This window comes from Amphiura filiformis, chromosome 12 (genome assembly GCF_039555335.1).
Source record: "Amphiura filiformis chromosome 12, Afil_fr2py, whole genome shotgun sequence".
NCBI lineage: Eukaryota > Metazoa > Echinodermata > Ophiuroidea > Amphilepidida > Amphiuridae > Amphiura > Amphiura filiformis.
Genome location: NC_092639.1, coordinates 47,821,238 through 47,841,382, shown reverse-complemented (window position 1 = coordinate 47,841,382; position 20,145 = coordinate 47,821,238). Strand labels below are relative to the sequence as shown.

Sequence of the window (20,145 nt, the reverse complement as noted above, 5' to 3'; positions counted from 1 at the left end):
ACACTGCTATAAAAATTGCCTAGTCATTTTTTGAAATTTTGACAACAAGTACAAAATATGGTTCAAGAATGCATCAGTTACGTAATCGCCCTATTAATACCTGATTATTCCTTTTAATTTGTCTTATCATTTGTTCTTGTGCAAAGATTGGTGAATAAATACCTTTTTTAGTATGTTTAAATGCATGATTGAACCATTTTTTGTACTTGTTCTCAAAATTACAAAAAATTACTTAGCAGGGTGTCAATGATAAAAATGAATTATATAAACGAATCCAATTTCACATATTTCTACACCTCAATGACAGCCATAGCTTGGTCCCTGTCGGGTATATCCCACCTAAAATATGAAATGATGCGACCTTGGTTGGGATTTTAAACCGCATTTCACCACCCGTGTTACACATAGACAATAAAATGATGAATGTTTACGACACAATACAACATAGCATTGATTTTTAAACGGCTTTAATCCACCAAATTGAGCAGTCAAAACACAAGTTTGGTGCGCCGGGGACCCAGTCATGGCCGACTATATTCTGACCATCACTTGGCTCGTTGGATTTGTCTATATGTACATTTCTGCCAGACTGCAATCACTGACATGTTCTGACAAATTACACTTTCATTGCCAAACAAATGTCTTAAAAACAGTCCTTTAATTTGCTGTCAACATTGGCAGTCAAATCACATGCCATACAATGGCAATATATTATAACTAAGATTGATATAACCCAATGGAGGGATTACATGTTAAAATGTCTAAAGCATAAGATAAAAATTAATTATTTATAAGATACAAATTAATTATGCACATTTCTGCCAGATTGCAATCACTGACATAATTTTGAACCATTTCTTTATACAATCTGCATGAATTCTAAGTCCTTTTGCAGAACGGCATTGACCAAATATCACTGAAACTTCAAATTTCAAAAGAAAGATCTGACAAATTACATTTTCATTGCCAAAGTAATGTCTAAAAAAAGTCTTTTTTTTATTTGCAGTCAACATTGGCAGTAAAATCACATGCCAAACAATGCCGGCAATATATTATTACTAAGATTGATATAAAAAGTAAAAAAACTAAATATTTTTTCATTAATTGATGGCCAGCACCAATGGAGGGATAAAATGTTGCAACAATTAAAGCATATGATAAAAATTAATTATATGTAAATTTCTGCCAGATTGCAATCACTTACATGATTTTGGACCAATTATATGTAAATATCTGCCAGATTGCATTCACTTACATGATTTTGGACCCATTTCTTTATACAATCGGCATGTTTTCTGCAGAAAAACCATTTTAACGCATGTGCTTTACATACTTCTGATCCAGAGTGTCAAGCTGATCAGTGATGACATTGACCATTGCTCTTTTTCGAAGCGATATCGCTTCTTATGTACATTAAACAACTGCATCACCCAAATACCATCTATAAGGCGACGAAAATAACCCCAGGTTTTACAGGCCTGACCTACCCAGATTTTGCATTTTGGAAAATCCAAACCTACCGACCCTACTTGAAAAGTCTGTACGCCTGTAAAACAGTGGGTTTTTTTCATTGCCTAACAGCTGAATTTAAGTTTTACAATCGGATAATGGGCAATTGAAAAGTGAAGTGATGATATATATGCGGTTCTCTTCATCATATCGATAGACCAGTCACTTACTTTGTCTATAAACATTGCTGTCACTATTTTGTTTCAATAGTTCTGTCATAATTCAATGCAAAATACATATGCAAAACACACAAGACCTCACAAAAGGTAACATAGCCATTACAACTAAATACACCTAGCACTTGAACACTATTAATTGTATTTGGTATGTAAAAACACCAGAAGAACAAAAATTTAATTATGGTAATTTTGACACCTCAATTGTTATAATTGATCTGAGTATTGTGGTCTCATTGTAAGTTTGAGCTGACATGTTTGTAATTGTACTGATTGGAACATGGCATGTAGATATGATGGCGGGTTTTACATGCCATAAATGCTTGCATTTCATAACCACTGATCACTGTAAAGGCAAATTTTAAATTCACTCTTTTTTCTTCAAAACACTGATGTTGTTAATGCTGATAAATGAACTTGAGCAAATGGGGTATCAAAATGTGCATAAATTCTTTGGTTAAATATTGTGAATATGATTTTAGTTCAAAAGCTAGGCGACACTACATGTAATGGCCAAGGTACTTTTGTGAAGTCATTATTATACAAAAATTCGGCACATACCGTATTTCGTTAAATAAACGCCCCCGGGGGCGTTACATTTTCCCAAGGGGGGCGTTTATTCAAGGTCAATTTTAGAACAATAATTCCTGTTAAAATCATTAGGTAAACTAAAAACACACGCTAAAATGACGAACTATGAACTAGAAACACTGACTTCTGGCTCACTTCCGGGTTTCTGATCCAGATTTTCGCCAATTATTGACGCTATTATCGACCATGTGCGCAACTTGGTAAGCTTACTACACAAGATAGCATGGAAATATCGGCGTTTTTTAAACATCTTGGTTGAAAAAAGTGGTGGGGGCGTTTATTTGAGGGGGGGCGACTATTTGACGAAATACGGTAGTTTAAAAAGATGTTGCTCTTTCAATAAAAAATATTTAATTTTGTTGTTAAAAAAATGAAATCTGTGCCAACTAAATGTCTAAAAACACAGTAATTTTATTGGCAGTTTAAAATGTATGGGACATCGAAGGGGGCAAATCGATCGCTAATTTCCCCCCTTTTCTATCCCACAATGCACCAGAAAGGATAATCAATGGATCAACAATATAGCCTATGATAGAGGAGATATGAAGCTATATGTTCTTTGCCATACCCATTTCATTTGGTCACATGATATCATGTTTTAGATTTCATCAGTCATGGAATAAGATGTTTTCTTTGGGTGAAACATTTTGCTAGTAGCATTCTTCATCTTATAGAACAAGTTGGCTTGGTGGTCTGATATCTTCTTTCTTCTTTGTTTGGCCTGCAGGAAAAATATACACATGGAATAAGGAATCGGTCATAATAATAATATAAAGATAGTTGAATGCAGGAGGTTTGGATGTAATTACAAATACACTAACACTACCCCTAATTCTTATATTGTTGATAAATATCCCATAAATAGCGCTGGCTAAAATGACAAAAACTATGCGCCTCCAGACTGGATAAGTGGCCACCTACTACGGCACACAGGCATTGCTAGACTGCACCAAGCAAACATACCTACCAATAACCAGCATAAAACAGAAGGCAGTGGCAAGCAAAATGTTTGCAAATAAGTAAAGGTACTTCTTTTACTTTATAGCATTATGCTATGATGTGTATTGTTCTGGATTGACTGGATCAGTGGCCACACACTATGACGCACAGGCATTACTAGATTGCACCAAGCAAACATACCTACCAATAACCAGCATAAAACAGAAGGCAGTGGCAAGCAAAATGTTTGCAAATAAGTAAAGGTACTTCTTTTACTTTATAGCATTATGCTATGTGTATTGTTCTGGATTGACTGGATCAGTGGCCACACACTATGACGCACAGGCATTACTAGATTGCACCAAGCAAACATACCTACCAATAACCAGCATAAAACAGAAGGCAGTGGCAAGCAAAATGTTTGCAAATAAGTAAAGGTACTTCTTTTACTTTATAGCATTATGCTATGTGTATTGTTCTGGATTGACTGGATCAGTGGCCACACACTGATATATTAATGGCAACCCTGGAGCCTACTGGCAGCACTTGTGTAGGGCTCTGTCTACTTGTGCCCATCATACCATCTTTGGGGCGCCTGGCACTGTAATTTTTGCACCACAAAATTCGTGAACCTGCACTGACTGTTTTGAGCTGTTTTGCCAGTTTATGGCATTTGTAATTTTTGTATAATTTCATCGAAATGTGATCTTGATTTCTACTTTATGTACACTGCTAGTCACTACATATTGAACCAGTACTTAACATTACTGACCTACTTGACTGGATTATTGATCACTTTATCACACTCTTGGTGAGTTTTCTTCCACTTTATATTGAACCTAACTATATCTTCAACAAGGAACCATGCTATTCAAGTACCTGTTAATTACCCTGATACTCTCAGGTGTGAGATGTCAACATTGTACTTTGCTGAACTCAAAGTCTTCTTCAATGAGCTCAATACTACAACATGACATATTTGTTAAGAAACCGGTTTTATTGTATCCAAATAGTACAATAACTTTCCAAATAGGGTTACTTAGTTGTGGAGATATCCAGTCCAACCCAGGCCCTGATGATATCAATGAGGCAAATGTTCAAACCTCTGCGTCTAGTACTAACTCTGTTATACAAAAAATAAAATACACACGTGACGAACTTCTTCAGTACAACAAACAAAATCAATGGCTGCCAAATGACACTTGGTCAACAATTAAAGATCTTAAGATAATCTTCCCCCCTGTAACCCGGGGATGTCGAGCTGGCGCACAAATTAAACGTCGTCGCAACCAAGGGAACCTTAATACTACTCATATTGTGAAAAGGTCAATGGAACATGCTGAACTGGTGCAAGATGTGAACATAACTAGTCTACCTGCTCAAACGCAAGATCAAACGCAACCTAAAACTATTAAACAAGATTCAAATATCTTTAGTGGGGACATAATTGAAACAAATCCTGGCCCCACCGAATCCCGTACCGAGTGCAATAACTGTAGCAGAAAAATTCAAAATAAACATCGGAGATCGCACTGCTCAGTTTGTAGCAAACCGCTCCATCTCAAATGTTCTGGCCTTGGAAAGAGAGAGTACCGTCCTGTACCCCAAGGAAGATGTAACAACTGTCTACCTCAGATGCCCACAAATGGAATGACTGTAACTGATGCATCTAGTCAGAGCAATACTACGACAACTCAAGACTTGCAATCGGACTATAAATGTTCTGAAGTTGACAATAATGATCACACTAAAAATTTTGATACTCTAAAAGGTCTTCGTTTTATGTGTCTAAACATAAACTCACTGAATATTAAGGTTGATGAACTCTCGATAATTACATATGACTGTAAACCTGACATACTTGGTTTGAATGAAACCAAACTTAATGATTATATCTCTGATAATGAACTTCAAATAAGTGGTTATGATCTCATTCGTAATGATAGAAACAGACAGGGGGGTGTTGCTGCTTATATCAGGTCAAGTTTGCAATATTCCATCATTGATGTCAATGTTCCCATTGAAGGAATGTGGTTTAAGGTGACCCTCCCTTTTACCAGACCTATTATGGTTGGCATTGTGTACAGGCCTCCGGACTGTGACCAATTTTTTGAGCTCCTTGATAGTGCTTTCCAAGAAATTCACTCTTCTAACAACAGAAATAATCATGCTGAGCTGATTTGCCTTGGTGATTTTAATTGTAACTCGCATGCCAAAACATCTGCTGAGAAGTCTAAGTGGTCCAGGCTCCAGAACACAATGTCGAATCATAATATGAACCTAATCACTAAAGATCCTACAAGAATAACAAATCACAGTCAAACATATATTGACCACATCTGGACAAGTAGACCAGAAATGTACCATCAAAATGGTGTTGTCCCATGTTTTCTCAGTGACCATTCTATAATTTATGCTGCCAGGAAAGCTGGTAGAGTCAAACGTGATGCTCGTTATATCGAGGCTAGATCATTCAGGCGTTTTGATGAGACCGAGTTTCTGAATGACCTCATTGTACATCTAAGGACTTCGCATCTGACAACAACAATATTACTGCTACCGGTATTGCTAGCGCATCAACTTCTACAGCTAGTACCGCTTGCAAGTCTGTTCGGATCTGGATGCGTAAGGGTGTTGGCAAACCACAGGAAGTTAATCTCTTCAGACTATCACAGCACTTACCTAGTCAGGAGAAAACATTAACTTTTTGCCAGGATATTGGATTTATTGCTATACAGGTAATGTGTCCTAATTGCAAGTGTCAGTTGAATAAGATCTATGATGTTAAGCGTGCAGGATGAGGTCGGATTGAAAAACAGTTTCAATGCAATAAAAGGAAGTGCAAAGTAAAATGTAACCAAGTATCCATTAGGAAAGGCACTTGGTTTGAACACAGTCGTATTTCTCCAAGAAATTTGAAATGAGATGTCTCTGGTCCATTCTAGAAGTTTAAACATCCTGGACAATAACATATATGATGGAAATTTGATATAGTTTGATCAGCTCGTAATCGGCGGGCCTTATTACATCGCGGATCAATATCAATGCATCTTATTTTGAGAATTGTCTTGTGACATCTTGCCAGACAAATCACAAATTATTAATACAAGTCCTATGATTTGTCTACTTTCTTTAACACTCAAAATATAGACTATAGGCAAGTCAACTATATCATTCTTAATGTGGGTCTACTTTTATGCGTAGTGGTAAAAGCCTAACAATTCCGCCGATTACCAGCTGATCAAACTGTAGTCTTTACATCATGAGGACTATTTCAAAAATAGTTACCAGGAGCCAAGTGGTTTGGGAATGTTACCAGGATGCCACAACAAATTCTACCACACCAAGCTTATGCATATTGAAGAGTAGTTGTAGACAACAAGGATGTCCAACAACAAGATGGAAGCACCAGATCCCAAAAGGCACAGGCATGGATCTCCAATGGGCCAAATACCAAGCAAAGTACAGAATTGAAGAGGAATACTTCAGCAAAGGGTCACCATGACCCATGCAGTTAAGTCAAGTATGTCAAAGTAAGTGTTTGCAGAATTGCACCTTGGTCTGGGGCGGACATTTTAAAAATGAATTTAGAAGAGCAGCAACGACATCCCTTGCATTACATTCCAGATGTTAAATCTACATCATATGCAAAATTTGAAGAAATTCATACGAGTCAGTTTTATTTTAGGGCCATTTGTCTATAACTGGTCTTTACATGTAGCCCTATGGAGAGAGTGCCCGTTGAGGGCGCTATAACCTCCCATTTTAGGAACAAAATGTGATTAAAAAAAACGGACTCGTGCAAATTTTCTAAAATGTTCAGAGTATGTAGTATGAACATGTAGAAATATAATCAAGTAGTTGCCCTTCCTGCTCTTCTCCGAAAAAATAAAAAGTCCTATACCTCAATGATAATGAAACCTAGGTGAGAAGTACATGTACATTGTATATGGCAAATGAGACAAATAATGTGGAGTGGTACAAATGTGCAAGAAACAGGTCAAATACTGTAGTGGGATATTCTGTCTGTACAAAAGTGTTTAAAATGTCAGCGACTTTTGCTCTAAACTCTATGTGATATGTGGAAGAAATATTTACTTTGTCATTGCATTTTTGCCCCATGTTTTTCCCGCCAAATTTATAAGTTTGTGTTTTTACCATAAAAAATTGCAACATAAAAAATTGTATTTAGGTGTACAAGTGTTGCCTATACTTTTGAAATTACATAACACAGTAAATGTTAAGGGATCTGGAATGAGCGTTTTGAGCGTTTCGACAGTATTTTTTAGGGGACATGAGAGCACCTCAGACGTATCGAATTGCATTCTGAATACGAAGCATGTATATCTGATATCAAATAATTTTCATTTTTGGAAATGATGATATAATACAAATTTTATGACAAATTATAAAAATTGATATTTTTCAAATTTTTGATATATAACAGTCCTTGAAGTAAATTTTATAAATCTAATGATATATTCTTAAAGTGTATGTAGCTGGGAGGAAAAGCCGACGATCCATATCTTCAATACGAAAGGTCAAATTTTTCAATTGATCGTCGGCTTTTCATCCCACCTACATACACTAAGTATAAATCATTAGATTTATATAGTTTACTTCGAGTACTGTTAAATATCAAAAATATCAATTTTTAATGATTTGCCATAAAATGTGTATTACGTACATTACAAATTTCAAAAAATCAAAATTATTTGATATCAGAAGGACATTCTTCGTATTCAGAATGCAATTCGATATGTCTGATGTGCTCTAATGTCCCACAAAATACTGTCCAAACGTTCATACCCCTTCCCTTAAGTTTGCACTAAATTGACATGCAAGTTGTTTACCTTCTTGGTCATTGCTCGTTGTTTCCTCTCAATAAATTCACCGCCTGGTACACTGCGTTGTCATCATCTTCCTCCTCTTCAACATCACTGAGACTATGACCCAGCTGATTGCGCTCAAGCTGTACAAAGAGCAAATACAAATTCATATACTTTTGAAACAAAGAAACATACTTTATAGTCTTGTAAATAAATAAATGCAGATTCCAAGGACCTCAAATGTTTTGTACTCCCAATAAGCCATATAGCCTTTATCATGAGTCAAAAAACGGCTGATTTGACCGACTCTGAATTTTTTCTTTTGCAGTTGAAATACATACACCCCCTATGAAAGATATGACCTTAATCTCCCACAAAAGGGGTGTAGATTTTGGACTCGCTCATTCAGGTAACCCTATTTTTTACAGTTATGTCTTCCATAGGGTGTGTTTGGATTTCAATGTAAATAGCCCGATACCACACTGTAATGCAGTTTTACTGTGCATTTAGGAAGAGATCAATAATAGATGTGTAAATTCCGCTCCCTATTTTGGGTAATGGTTGAGGTCCAATGCCCTTTAACCTTTTCCCAAACCTACTAGATTCTGTTATAGGCTTACTTACCGTTTCAGCTTTCGCAAGTTCTGACTGAATGGGAGCCATATTGGTTACAAATGTCATGTAGACACCCTCATCATCATCATAATCAAAATCACCCTGACTTTGACTGAAAAAAAAACCCCAACATAATATCAAGTAAATATGGAGTCAATCAAATATATCTGCTTGAAAAATTTCTACAGTACTGTCACATTTCAAGGTTATTTTATGCAAGGTATTTCTAGTCCATTGCACATTAGACTGTCCATGGTTGGATGTTCGTGCCGCGACATACTTTTTAGTGGATATAGAATATTCTGCGAAATACATATTTTTAGGATATTTGCGATCTTCTGAGTAGAGCCATGGACGGCCATACAAATGCACACACCACCACACACACACAAAGCACACCAACCCAACAAAGAGAGAGTAAGCTTACACATGTCTTTCCACAAGTTTCTGTGTGACCAGGGCATTGATCCTAGCCTCTGCATAATTGCCTTCTACAGCAAGCTTAGCAGCAGATTGAGCAGCATGGGCTCCTATTACAGCAACATTTACTTACACATGTCTTTCCACAAGTTTCTGTGTGACCAGGGCATTGATTCTAGCCTCTGCATAATTGCCTTCTACAGCAAGCTTAGCAGCAGATTGAGCTGCATGGGCTCCTATTACAGCAACATTGGCATCTGTAGGGAAAACAAATCATGATAATAGTAAGTGTTCAATAAATTGAAAAAAAAACCACTCAGACTAAAAGGATTAAGGAAGGATGTCACTAGGCTCCATACTGCAATATAGCCAACACATTGTCTGTCTTACTTGTCTTGTTCAGTCTTGTCTTTACACCATGTAGTTACGTCACTGTTATATATGTCCCTGTCCTTGCACGTAGCGTAAGATCTTATTTAGACCCCCGTAACTTATTTCAGGGTGGCAAAACTTTGTACGAGCATTGCTCTTTTTTGGTCAACCCACCATTGTATACTTTTTCTGATTTTTGTATAAATAAACTGAAACTCTTTTTTATCCAACTTGTCTATATTTCTAAATTGCCAATAGATAAGTCAGGGATGAAAGTCCATTTTTGACAAAAAACCTGAAAAACAGCGTGAAAATGACCAGAATGGCACAAAAATGGGCTGAAAATAAATGGAAAAAATGAGTAAACATGGACTACATAAAGCCTGAACACTTACATCCCTGATGATAAGTGTTGAAATGGAGTCTTCCTGTATATTTCAAATAATTCCTGATGTTATGTCACAGTTTAGTGTGAAGTTTTAAAGTTCAGGATGCAAATGAACTTACTCTGCTCTGCAAAATTGCGGTCTTTTGTGACAGGCCTATCCATGGTGATGACTCTGAGGTACTGCCCTCCTTTGGCATCGGTGTACTTCACTTGTAGTTGGAATGGTAGCTTCTCTAAGCCTTCTATCAGGGTCTTTCCTTGTGATTTGGTTACATCATATATTGCCTCCTCTGATGAGTACAAAATATATGGAAGAAATAAATTCAAGCTTTTGTATTGGGGCATGGGATAAGAATTTCTAGTTTCTTATCTCTCATCTCAAGGGTTATGTGTGAAAGTAAAATTGTTATATTTGACAGTTTGGGAGTGGCATTTTTATTTTCTTTCTATTTGCTGATATTAAAGTTTAACACAGTGCAACAAGTTAAACTCAATTTACCCTTGCTGAGAAATGGGCCAATCCATGTTATTGTTTACCGGGTCAGATGTCAATCATTGTCATGCAGATAAATTTTTATTGTTTGGCTCGACCGGGAACCAATGGGATTTGTCGCCTTAAGGGTTTCGAGCGTGATTAGGTGGTGATTTATTCACTGTTGGTTTTGTATTGGACACGACAACAACAAAAATCTTCCCAACCACCGCGCCCTGTACATGTGAGAAGGAAGTAAAATATAATTATGTGTGACAGTAATGAGATAATGACCTGTATAAATACAGATATATTTTATCTACTACATGGTAGTGTGTTAAATAATAGCTAATTAAAGCATTTAACTGTCTGTAAGTTTAAAAGAAAAATCAAGAATTATGGTCCCTGTAGATAAGGAGGGAGGAATAAAGAGTTGACGCCGATCATTAAAATTACATGTGACTTGCAATTAATTTCCCTTTCTCAGATCTTCAAAGATACAATGTACACTGTTTAATTAGATCATGTGTTCAATATGTTGCTTCATAACATTTATATAATTGTTCTGTATCAACCTTTTTAGGATGATAGTTCAAGAGGGAAAGTAAGTCGTCAAAACTATATATATGTACAGGAATTGACAATCGTATTGTTACATGCAGGCACAGGTGTCATCAAAAACAGTAAAGTAGTCTTTTATAAGGTCAAAGACTTCACACAGTAAGCAAAAGAAAATAATGCTGGGTTTTGAATTATCTTTTCTGTATTTATTTATTATGATATATGTATATGTCATAGAATGCTAACATTAAGACTTGATCCTTTGAACTTCAGGTAGATCACCTGTTGAAGAGTCTCAGGAATTCCACTTGGGAGCGTGGGATCTGTATGCAACAGTACCGTAATTTATTGTTGAGTTTCCAGCCATGATATTTGATGAATGATCCACGGGTTTGGGGTCAAACGCTCAGAATTTAAGCTTCGGGTGGTGGCTACCCGAGTGCAAGTTTGGATCACATTTGGTTTTGCTAAAACGAGATTTTCTGCGCCTTTGGTCGTTGTTTCGCTAGAGTCTTGGGTTGGGTATAATTCGCTCGATTAGAGAATCTCCTATAATATTTGGCTATAGTACGGCTGAGAATTTGTGTGTTTGTTTGTTTATTTGTTGTAGGTACTGGTGAGGGTCTTAAACAAAAGTCAATAAATGGTTGTCGTGTCTGATTGCCAACATGCATGCAAATTTTGCGTCCGAGTGTTTTTCAATTTCTCTGTCTTAGGGTAAATTCTTCTTTTATAATTAAGAAGGGTCAGCATGCTTTTTATGACTAGTGGATTTTACATACACATGTAGGTATATGGACCATGGACATTCAATGGACAGAAGTATTTGTATCTTACAAACCAACCAACATGTAGGTAAGCAAATTGATAGTGGGGGAATACGGGTGAACTTTGAAAATACCAGCGACAGCTTGAAAATTGTACACAAATTTGATGATTTTTTTGCAAACATATTTTGAAAATGTTCTGACTTTTTTCAAAAGTTTTCAGTCACAATTAATAAATTTTGGCCACCAAACGGCTGATTTTACATGATTTTAGCATGAAGTAAAAACAATTCTCCCAAATGCAAAATCTGGGTCGGTTAGGCCCATTTTTTTGTGGCCTTACATATACATTTTTGTTAACCTGATGATATTTACCTTCTGGCTTTTGGACTTCCACAAGAGCTCCTCCGAAGTTGTCATATAAAACTGAAAGACAACGCACATAGATAGATATGATTAAATCAAAAACATTGGCAGGAAATCACTTGACATATCATCAAATAATACTGACAATTATTATCATATGATGATATTAGCTTTCATCAAAACCACATTTTAAATATTAGCCAATAATAACACATTCTTTTCAATACAGATAGAACACTAGCCTCAGTAGATTGTTAAAATCAACTGATTATCATAATGAAAAAAAATGGTTTAATTGTGACATTCAAATTAACCTACAGTGTTCAATTTCAACAGTGTAAATTGCAAATCCTTTCTCGTAAAGAAATTATAAAATTTGTCTGTTAAAATTTGTTTGTAACACCACAATTTATTGTACTGATTCTATTTATTAGTGTACATATTCTAAAAATCTAAAAATTTTCTCGTCCATGTGCATATAAAACTGCAATTTTGCAGCAACATTGACCGCAACAACATTCGCTAGATCATTCTAAATTCATGACCGCCATTGATGTTTACTTGTTTGGTCCAGGAAGTAAAATTATGTCAATAGGTGATGCACTAACACATGTCCCATACATTTTAAATTGCTTATTAATTGAGCAAGATTGTAATTTACTAAATTTACTATTGTGGAAATTTCAATTAATTGAACACAGCCTGATGCGTGATGTACGCCAGCGTTGCAACAGTGTGTGCGTAACACGGAAATGAATCCAACCATACCAATGCACTCATGATTGTAATAGTTAGTACTGCAACCAAAGCTGTGTGTTTGCGTTGTAGTTTGAAATAAGCAAAATACAATCACGGTTGATTCAATTGAAATTCCTAGTATTAATTTGCTTCATTGTTTAAAAGCGGATTTACCTTCTTTCACTCGTACACCAAACTCAAATGTCGTTTCCGATTCCTTTTTCACATTCCCGATATTTCTCAGGGCCACACTGCTTTGTTGATCATCACGGATGTACCTACCAATGTAAAGCAAGAGTTGATAACAAAAATCACAAACAGTGGCATAGCCAGGTTTTTTGGAATATTTTTTGAATTAATTAAATAATTATATATGGACTTGAAGCAAAGCACACTTCAAAAGCTAATGTCTTACATAATTTTTTATTCCCATCTAAAAATAATTAACAAAGGACTATTATGGAATTAGTCTCAGTCACTTACAGGCCCGTGTGCAGTATAAGCTTAACACTAACACTGGTTGCAAGGATGTTGTCTTCTAAGATGCTGGCAAATTCTGCTCCTAAATTCATAGGGTCAACAATGGTCACCTGAAACAAACAAACAAATAAACAAAGAAACCCAATAAAACTGGTTATTTGTGACAAACTGGCACAGATAAAAACATCATAAATACATTTATTCTTCTGTAACTTTCTTCAGGCAATAGTGCAATTTATCAGCAATTAAAGGCCTATTTAGTGATCTCAGCAAAGGTGTAAAAAATCAAAATTGTTATTTGTTGTTTCAAAATTACCTAAAAGTGAAGGATAAGTCATTAAAATTGTCATTAGGTATTTGTGCTATGAAACATTTAGCAAAAAACAAAACAAAAACAGCAATATTGACAAAGGTGAAGCCCAATTCAAATAAATGTAGTTAATTTCTCTACTGTAAGTATAGAAATTACATATTCATGTAAAATGTCTTATTTTGTCTTTAATACACAGGCAGTTTTCAGCTTAACCACTAGAAGGCTATGTTAGCACATCTATGGCACTAACAAAGGTGCCAAAACCTGAATTTTTATGATCCTCCTTATGAGCATATCACTGAATAGGCTTTTAATGTTCAACTTTTTTCCTTCTTTCGTTTCATAACATGCTATAACAAGCTTCTTGAACAGCCTTGTCCATGCTATTGCATGAGCATATTCCCATCAAAGCTCAAACTCAGGTCTACATGGAATGATAATGCATTTAAACAAAGTAACAAGAATACAAACCTTTCCACCAGTTTTATCTGCCACATTTCCCAGTTCTATTGCACGGCAGTCTTCTCCTTCCACAGTTAGTACTGATACGCAAATTCTAGAAAATCATGAAATATGTTATAAAATTATCTCACATAAAGAACAGGAAAAAAGCACAGGTTGTACCATTTTCTGTCAAATTTGTACCAAAATATGATTTTACTTCTCTCAAAGTTTGATGGAGAAATCTTTACCCTCCAAATCTGATTTTGCCAAAATTTTAATCCAAAGGTTAATTAAATACCGTCACCATAGCAACTTACCCAGCATCCCTTGCAAAGTCTCCAACTTCATCATAAAACTCCACTGATTTCTCGTACGTTTCATCGTCATCTATTGCATCCAGATTGCCCAGACCAATGTTGGCTTTTCCATCGGTGCATATGATGACCTTTGACCCTACTTGTTGGGATGCGATAGCTGCTGATATCAGGAGGGATGGACCCAATGCTGTTTGACCACCCTCAACTAAACTGTATTGACAAATTAAAGAATACATAAATAAGGTTACTGCATGAATCTGAGGTGCTGCATGAGTAGTCACAGTATTCACTGTTGAAGTTATGTAATAATCGGATTAACTACCATAGCAATAGATGAATACAATTTTTGAATCGCCCTGCATCACAAGGAGGTTGCACTCCTCACCTGTGTATGACTGCAATGATAGATTGAATATAATACCGCTCTTTTCAATGATAATAATCTTACAGCTGCGAGTGATTAGCATTTCTTTGACATCTATGTTTCAATGCATAGGTACTGTGTGAACATTGTAATGCAGGGCGATTTATTCAAAATTTGTATTCTGTTACCTTATCACTTTGACGGCGAATTGAATAAAAAACAAACATATTACAAAAAAAGTTATTGGGTTATTCCAATTGAAATCAATACACCCCCTTTGGAAGACATGACCGTAATCCCCCACACAGGGAGTGTAGATTTCCAATGGAGTCATCCATTCAGGTACCCCATTTGAAATTAACACTCCCTGCGTATGAGCTAATAGAAAGTTATTGGGTTATTCCAATTGAAATCAATACACCCCCTGTGGAAGACATGACCGTAATCCCCCACACAGCGTATAGCTTTTAAATGGAGTTATCCATACAGGTACCCCATTTGAAATTAACACTCCCTGCGTATGAGCTAATAGGGTCATGACTTCCATATGGGATGTATGGCTTTCAATTGCCATTTTCCCTGCTAAAAATGTCTGCTTTCAAGAGATTTTAAGGTTCAATTTACCTGAAAACTTTATCTGACAAGCATCTTCTGACTCCTGATATCGGTTGAGGCAATGGAATACTGCAGCCTAAGCTGATCACTGTATCTTTGTCGGTGAGACTTGCGCCCTCTAGAGGCATTGGATCATCAGTTCCATCACCAATAATGGTGACCTGAAAGTGTGAGCAACTGACTTTTAAAATGGCATGAAACTATAGAAACTACATTTAAAAAAAAAAAAAATCTTTTGTCATCAATTGGTTATTTTTGAGGTATTTTAAACAAGAGTACTTACTAAGTCATTAAAAGCTACCAGTCCTACTCTCTTGTTACCAGCACTTGACTCCATTTCACTAAATTGTTGATCTATTGCTGTTTGCATTGCCTGAAAAACAATATCATACATTAAGCATGTACATTATAAGATCATAAATTAGGTCCTTTGTCTATGTTTATTTTACAGCACTATACATGTACCCATATATATACACACATCAAGCGACAAAGTAAAATCAGAGAGTGGGAGTGGTCTAGTTCGTAGCCACATAATCTGATTGGACAATTGCATGATTTTGGGTGCCGTCTATCAGGCCGTAGACGACCCCACACCATCACGAGTGTTGATAATGCATAACATGCTTGTAGAGGTACGTGTATGTATCACGTGTGTGCGTAGACCAGTGCCGAATTCGCGCACGCGCTAGCAGTACGCACAAAAGAAAATATGAAGTTGTAAACTAGTTTCACTCAATTTATAATAAGGAGTGTTTTCAGGATGGTAACTTAATTTTTGCTTAAAAATAGTTTGCAGTTATTAAATTAATATTTAAAAAGGCATTTCGTGATCCACAGCCTCATGCCCCCACCACTTTTTTTCAAAAAAGTTGAGATTTGTATACCTCTGGAAATGAGTTTAAGGTTGCTATTTATAGTACATGTAGATATTGCTTACCATCTATGCGTTTTTGCCTTACGGTGCACAAACTCACAAAGTCTTATCTGTCTATGCTAGATAGAAAGACTGATATTTTTGTCAAAAAATGGCTTGGGATACCCAAAAACGGTTCCAACATAGCGCTGGTCCATATGAACGAGGGGCTTGATATCCCCAGGGTATCTGATATTTATTATACATCGCACTGCCTAGCGTATAGCAGAACCCGATGTCTGGGTGACTCCACAACCAACAAAGCTCTTGATCTGAAACTGCAAAGAGAAGCTATTTGGAAAAAAAAATCTTCCACCGTCGCTTTATGTGATCAGATCCATCAAAGATCTAAAGTACTCTGAAAGAGGACACCAATATTTACTGGAAGTCGGTTGTGGAACCACTCGTGACTCAGGGGGATACAGCTAAACTTTTAAACGAATGTAATACAAATCTTACTTGGAAATCTATTATGTACAGTCTTCCGGAGAGCGTGCTAAAATTTGCTATCAATGCTGCCATTGACAGCCTTCCCACCTTCACAAATCTCTATAAATGGGGGAAACGACTGAACGGGAACTGCCCCCTCTGCGCATGTAAGGGTACCCTTATTCATATCTTGAACAACTGCAACCATATGCTTGATCGGTACCTCTGGCATCATAACAACATCATCCGCATCATAATTACCGCTCTGGAGAACAGCCAACTTTTTCTCAATAAACGTGTTCTCATCACGGCGGACATTGAAGGGTACCTTACTGCAGGGGGGACGGTTCCCCCTAACGTCATACCCACAGTTCAAAAACCCGATATTGTGTTAACGTTTCCGGAGGAGAAAAAAATCTTTCTGTTAGAACTCGCCGTGCCTTTTGAAACGAACATTGATAAGTCCCACAAGCTTAAGGGGACTCGCTCTTTTGTGCGTAATTATAGAGGGCCAGGGGATTCACTCTATTATTTAAAAAATTATTTGAAGAAGTTAAAGAGCCCTAAGAATTAAAAACTGTAGTGTAATTTACGCCAGACACAATTTCTTTATATGACAAATATTAATTTTTGTAATCGATCAAAAAACAAACGTTTTATATCAATTTTAAATTTAGCCTGAATCGGTAAATATGGTACCTTTCGCCCATTTTTAAGTTAAGGCTGTTTTTACCATTATGCAGCGAACAATTGTTGAAGCTATTTCACATACATGTACAAAACATTCTAGAGAAAGAATGAGACCACATACTGTTGAAATATCTTTTGTTGATTTCGAATGATAATGTCATGAAGTCGTAAATTTTAAGGTCAAATTCCTAAAACCAAAACAAAACAAAACATTGCGACGCAGATATTTCCCGACATACGCAATTTCATCATCACATCAGTGTCTTTATTATTTGTTTGAAACCTTTCCCAAACGTTCGTGCTCTTTATGCATAAAACGGCTAATCTATCTTTACAAAACACGTCTTTTTTTAGTAAACAAAAGGCTAAAGACGGCATTATGAGATTTATCATTTATCATTACACTGCTGCACTCAACTGCCACCGTGGCGGAGCAGTAAAGCGCTAGACGCGTAATCAAAGCAAGTTCTGAATCGCTGGTTCGAATCCCAACGAAACCTGTGGAAACTTTTTTTTTCTTCAAAATTCATGATCGCATTCCGAAATGAGTCACTTGTCGGTAAATCATGTATCGTATCCTTAAGGTTGACAGATATGCTTCCCTGGTAGGCAACATTACTGACACTGGCTACAATTGCAGTTACATTCCATTCGAGGTTGGTTCAAGAGGTCTAATTACAAAATCGAACAAGACTCGTCTTAACCGCCTCCTGCATGTAGCCAAGTCGCACATCAAAAACAAAGATCTGAGGAATGACATCTCCAAAATGGCTCTCACGTCTTCTTTTTCCATCTTTCAGGCAAGACATGAAAACGAGTGGAATGTCAATATCCTCAGATAGCCTACCAGGGTGGCATATCTGTCGCCTGATGCAGGATGCTCAATGTCATTAATTTGTTAACCTTTTTAAAATATTTTTTTTATATAATATTTATATATTTTTTTTGCATCTTTTTTAGGCGTTTTAAAATTGTGTATGTGTAATTTGTATTTCGTTCACGCCATGCCTGGTGGTCAGTAAAGGCCCCAGTTGTCTAGGATGTTTGTTGGTTTCTTTATTCTTTTAAATTTGTATGTTTAAATTGCTTGAATAAAGATGATGGAATAAATACTCTGGCTACATAATGTTTATTATTGTTTATATCGTCAAATTTGAATTTTGGTTTTAAAACCATTTGGTTGAAAGAATTGTCTGATTAACACTTCAATTGGTGTAAATATTTCATTATGAGTAAAAAATGTCAACTGAATTTCAAAATCTTTGCAAGCTTTGAGACTACCTTTCTGTAAAATGAGTAATCAATATCACAGTACCATGATGTATTTACTTGCCTGTAATCTTGAGACATAGGAAATTTGTCTTTTTGGTTCCATTACATATGGATTCTCTGCTTGTGCATGTAATTTCATCTCTTCTTGATAGGCTTGGTAAGCTGCTGCCGTGGCGTTCTGTCGATGACCTGCCCCATCACCTTGTACCTGTACTCCAAATAAAACAATAACATTGATATGATATGGCAAAACACCAAAAACCAACAATATATGCGGCAGCTTTGAGACAATCCGTATTGTCTCTATTAGTTGCCCCTTTAATAAAATGCCCACCATTTTTTCCAACCAAAATGTTTAAAAAATGCTGAAATGTCCATGCTATCATGGGTCAGTAAGCTTACCACTGTCCACACATGATCAGTAATTGCCCAAAATGACAACGCAAACCCGCAAGTGAAGCGGAAGTCATTGAACCTAAGTTCATAGTTCCTCATTTCGGCATGATTTCTAACAATTGATTTTTATTCGGGTGCACCGTCGGATATCACATTATCGGTGCACAGTACCGGTGCAGCAAGTCACTGTGTGAAATTGGTCAAGCTTTCGTAAGATGTGGCTCTGACTTCATCGGGACTGTCCTGATGAAGTCAGAGCCACATCTGACGAAATCTTGACCAATTTCACACAGTGACTGGCTGCACCAGTACTGTAGTTTTCACACATTGACCGGCTGCACCGATAATGTGATATCCGACGGTGCACCCGAATAAAAATCAATTGTTATGGAATCCCGTCGTGAAAGCCTATCTACTTACATAATTTTTAAGTTTACCTACCAATTAGTTGGGAATTAATGTTGTAAAAAAGACCTCTAATAAACAACGCAACAGGGGCATTTAATAGAGACAATACAGTCATCTTTTTTTGTGGCATAATGAATGGTGATCTGTTTGGATCAAAGGTTGATGTTGCTTCAATGCTTTTTATTAATGAAATATCAACTAATTAATCAGAATTAATGGTATATTTATATTGGTCAATATCATTACCGTATTCATTCCAATAAGCGCCCATGCCCCAATAAGCGCCCACCCAGGGTATTTTCAATTTGCTCAAGGGTACCATTAATGTTGAAGTGACAGATAGACGTTGATACAGTGAAATAGCTGGAGGACTACAAGTCCTGTGTAAACTTGCAATACATTTTCTGCATCCGAAAAGCTACTAGAATGTCTCAAGACCCTTTTATAACAAACACAAATTTGTCTCTAATAAATGCCCCTTTTGAAAAAATTAGATAAACCAGATAAAAAATACGCTCCCACCCAATGACTTTGTTGAGCGCCCTGGGCGCTTATTGGAATGAATATGGTACATGGAAAGATTCATAATGCTATCACAATTAATGAGAATTCATTGATTTCATAAGGATCAACCAAGCATTGGTGGTCAATAGAATTCGGTTCTATTGCCAAAGAGTAATAAAATGACAGTAAGACCCACATATAAATCTGCACCAAATTTTGAAAACTAGATAAGTGTTTTTGTATTTTCTGCTCGA

At 36.4% G+C, this 20,145-nt stretch overlaps 1 protein-coding gene across 1 annotated transcript in view; it reads right to left on the bottom strand.

Moving 5' to 3' along the window:
• Positions 1-2,237: 2,237 nt before the first annotated feature.
• The window catches only part of LOC140166864 (circularly permutated Ras protein 1-like), a 34,105-nt gene continuing 16,197 nt past the window's right edge, over positions 2,238-20,145 (bottom strand). The window contains 13 exon segments of the mRNA XM_072190352.1: positions 2,238-2,997; positions 8,080-8,187; positions 8,669-8,771; positions 9,087-9,336; positions 9,959-10,129; positions 12,015-12,065; positions 12,918-13,021; positions 13,227-13,333; positions 14,008-14,092; positions 14,298-14,507; positions 15,286-15,437; positions 15,560-15,649; positions 18,645-18,791. Of these exon segments, the coding sequence (XP_072046453.1) occupies positions 2,875-2,997; positions 8,080-8,187; positions 8,669-8,771; positions 9,087-9,336; positions 9,959-10,129; positions 12,015-12,065; positions 12,918-13,021; positions 13,227-13,333; positions 14,008-14,092; positions 14,298-14,507; positions 15,286-15,437; positions 15,560-15,649; positions 18,645-18,791 (1,701 nt within the window). The 3' untranslated portion in view covers positions 2,238-2,874.